The sequence below is a fragment of the Lampetra fluviatilis genome, chromosome 69 (assembly GCF_964198595.1).
Source record: "Lampetra fluviatilis chromosome 69, kcLamFluv1.1, whole genome shotgun sequence".
NCBI lineage: Eukaryota > Metazoa > Chordata > Hyperoartia > Petromyzontiformes > Petromyzontidae > Lampetra > Lampetra fluviatilis.
In genome coordinates this window covers 4,794,372-4,797,815 of record NC_136343.1, presented here as the reverse complement: position 1 = coordinate 4,797,815, position 3,444 = coordinate 4,794,372, and the positions used below count along the sequence as shown (strand labels likewise).

The 3,444-nt window shown below is 52.1% G+C and overlaps 1 protein-coding gene across 1 annotated transcript; it reads right to left on the bottom strand.

The window, feature by feature from the left end:
* Nucleotides 1–1,761: 1,761 nt before the first annotated feature.
* LOC144952679 (C->U-editing enzyme APOBEC-2-like) lies at nucleotides 1,762–3,054 on the bottom strand. Its single transcript, XM_078883155.1, has 2 exons — nucleotides 2,421–3,054; nucleotides 1,762–1,783 (listed from the first exon to the last, which is right to left on the bottom strand). Exons 1-2 carry the CDS (start codon nucleotides 3,014–3,016, stop codon nucleotides 1,762–1,764), a joined length of 618 nt encoding a protein of 205 aa, XP_078739281.1. The 5' UTR covers nucleotides 3,017–3,054.
* Between the last annotated feature and the right edge of the window lie 390 nt (nucleotides 3,055–3,444).

Genomic DNA, 3,444 nt, shown 5'->3' with positions numbered 1-3,444 from the left:
GACGTCCCTCTCCTCCTACCCCAACCTCCCCTCACCTCCTCTGACGACCCCCTCCCCCTCCACCCCCTCACTCCCCTCACCTCCCCTGACGACCCCCTCCGCCCCCTCCCTCCCCTCACCTCCCCTGACGTCCCTCTCCTCCTACCCCTCCCTCCCCTCACCTCCTCCCTCCCCTCACCTCCCCCCTCCCCTCCTCCCCTCCCCCTCCCTCCACTCCCCCCCCTCCACCCCCTTCCTCCCCTCACCTCCACCCTCCCTCCTCTCCCTCCCCTCCCCCTCCCTCCCCTCCTCCCCCTCCCACGCCCCCCCCTCCACCCCCTTCCTCCCCTCACCTCCACCCTCCCTCCTCTCCCTCCCCTCCCCCTCCCTCCCCTCCTCCCCCTCCCACGCCCCCCCCTCCCCTGCGATCCTTCCCTCTCTTCCTCTGCAGGCTCCATCCCTTGGTGGTTCCGCGTGCCCGCCTGGGGAGGGGCAGTGGGGGGGGGAGTGAGTTGCAGCGGCCATAGATGACCCAGCATTCACTGCTGAATCCCCCACGTCTCTTTGTGAGTCTCCGTGTTTAGGTGACTAGGAGATGTTAACCACCTCGCTGATTTTCCCTGGACTTTTCTGTTGCAGTAGTCACTGTAAGATGTTTCTTGTTCATGTTTTTGTTTGTTGCGGTTGCACCCGTTTCAAGAGCCACATGGCTCACAGGGCTTTACCTAATAAATGAACTGAATGAAATGGTATGCAGGAGGTCGTGGATTAGATCCCGACCCTGATGATGCCTGCTGCTGTATATTTGGAGTCTGCGTCTCTCTCCCCGTGGAAATGTTGACTACCTCGCCTGGAATGCAGGAGGTCGTGGGTTCGATCCCGACCCTGATGATGCCTGCTGCTGGATAATTGGAGTATGTGTCTCTCTCCCCGTGGAGATGTTGACTACCTCGCCTGGTATATAGGAGTGCGTGGGTTCGATCCCGACCCTGATGATGCCTGCTGCTGTATATTTGGAGTATGTGTCTCTCTGCCCGTGGAGATGTTGACTACCTCGCCTGGTATACAGGAGTGCGTGGGTTCGATCCCTACTCTGACGCCTGCTGCTTCCTAGTTTGCGTGTCTCTCTCTCCCCGTGGTGGTCAATGCGTGGATTTTCTCTTCGGCTTCCCTGCGGATTTTCCCCTCCCATATTTCGAATCAACATCACCCACGCGTTCAGAGCTATTTGGCTGCGGCTATAAATGTCCATGCGATAATTTAATATATTAGCCACTTCGCTAGGCTGCTATCGTGTCGTGAAGGCCAGTGTAATGATTCAATGGGGCGTCGTTAAACATGCCAACACTCGATACAGCCAATTAGTAAGGTTTGTTTGTTGTAGTACAGAGTTAAACTGATAACTTTAATCTAAATTGTGTTATGTTTTTTATTGTTTGACTTGCATCCCACTGGGATTTTTGCACACAGCATTGATATACGGTGCCTTTTCTGATTTTTCTGTTTGCGCGTAGTCACTTTAAGATGTTTCTTGTTCATGTTTTTGTTTGTTGCGGTTGCACCCCATTCAAGAGCCGAGTGGCTCACAGTGCTATACCAAATAAATTAAACTGAAACTGAAATTATTCAGATTTGTCGCGTAGACAAAACATGGCAATTCGTTACTAGTGTAATGACATAGAATGGGTCACTAAGGCGCGTAGTAGTGTAGTCTATAGCAATGTAGTGTGTATAGTATTGTAGTGTATAGAAGTGTGTCATTAACAGTGACGTGCGATGAGGTCAATGGCTGGGAAGGCACTGGCTAGTGTCAGAGACAGATTCAGGGGGGCGTGTTAGACACGGCTCCCTCAGTGAGTCAGTAATAGCTGCCTCCCCTGGTGCTTTTTCATTGCAGTTTCATGACGAGACCAGCGAGCCTGAATATCTTTAGACAGAAATACGTGAAATAAGTTACCTGGAGTATGGAAGGCGAGGACATGAAATGAAGGTGTCTACAAACATTACATTGGTGACACACTGAGATAGTAACAGGCACACGCTTATTGCCCGCGCTCCATCCAGTTACTGAGGGGTTGCGCAATCAGAAGGGAGGCTGAGCTCGTCGCTGCCTCACCTCTCGTCTCTTCCTGTATTTGCAGCGGAGCTCCACAAATTTGGCGATTTTTACTATAAAAAGGATTGTAATCGTTCAGAAATGACATTAATAACACAGATCAGTGGAAAAATCTTAATATAAATTTCATTTGATTATTCCTTTTTTGTACTTTTCGTAACAGCTATTTGCCTTTGAGTATGACAGGTGAGGCTCTGCCTCCCCTGCCTCCCCTGACCGCACGTCCCTGGTCATTAAACCCGCCACCACACGACACGGCCAATTAGTAAGGGTTTGTCATGTAAACAGGTGCAAGGGCATACCAGACTCACGCATCCCCGCACACCTTACCAGGATGGAAGAAAGTTTGCGTCGCCTCCTGCCCGCATTGCTCGCGGTCGTGCGCAGCCACTTGAGCGTGCGTCTACTTGCTTCCACGTATTCCGCCAGACACTTTTTCACCTCTGTTTCCCTCATGACCCCCATTTTGAAGTAGTTGGACACGACGCGCTGAAGGTCACGGAGGTCACGGAGCCCACGGTGGTCTACCGCTCTGTCTTTGTTGTAGATTCGCGAGAAGTGCATCGTCAGCGTGTGCTGCTGTTCCTCCAGGAGAATTTTGAGCCAAGGCACCAGCTCCGACGAGCAGTTGCCACACGGACTCCACGACATGTACCACGTCATTGTGTACTTGTCTTTATTGTTCGCCGCCAAATGGTGGTTGATCTTCGACATCAGGATCATTTCGGCATGGTCCTCCAAGGGATTATTTCTGACGTACCCCCACAGACGTTTGCCCCGGCCCCTCTTACTCTGCGGCTTGACGTCGAATATCACGTACGTCCGGCACCTCCCCGCAGCGTAGTGCAAATTTTCAAATTCAAATTCGAACGTGTTGAAGTCCAACTTCTCGGAGACTCGCACGTTCTCGTCGCCGGCCATGTCCTCTGGACTCGAAGATCACCAAAAACTCGAACGCAGACAAACGCTCACCCGCCCGCCGATGTCGACTCGTAACGCCATCCCCCATAACTCATATATAGCCTATCTACGTTTCAAACCCCCCCCACCCCCATCCACGTGTACATGGGGGTCACGTCACCAGGTTCGGTTTTAATAATATAATAACTTCCCCATCCTGCGTGCGTGCATCATCAAATCGCGAGGAATGCGCCCCATTCTCGTGCGGAAGGTTTGATGCGGTTAAGTTAACTGACAGGCGAACAGAACGCGAAAGAGATGGCATAACTCGATTAACAACATATGCAACAACTCATACAGAGGCCCACAGACTCAAACAGAGACGCATAGACTCACCACACCGAGACCCACAGACTCACATATGGGCCCAGTGTCTCACAAAGATTCTC

Coding starts and splice junctions, on each gene's coding strand:
- LOC144952679 (XM_078883155.1), bottom strand. CDS start 3,016: ATGGCCGGCGACGAGAACGTGCGAGTCTCCGAGAAGTTGGACTTCAAC. Junction 1,784..2,420: donor CTTTCTTCCATCCTGGTAAG/GTGTGCGGGGAT, acceptor CTCTGACACTAG/CCAGTGCCTTCCCAGCCATT.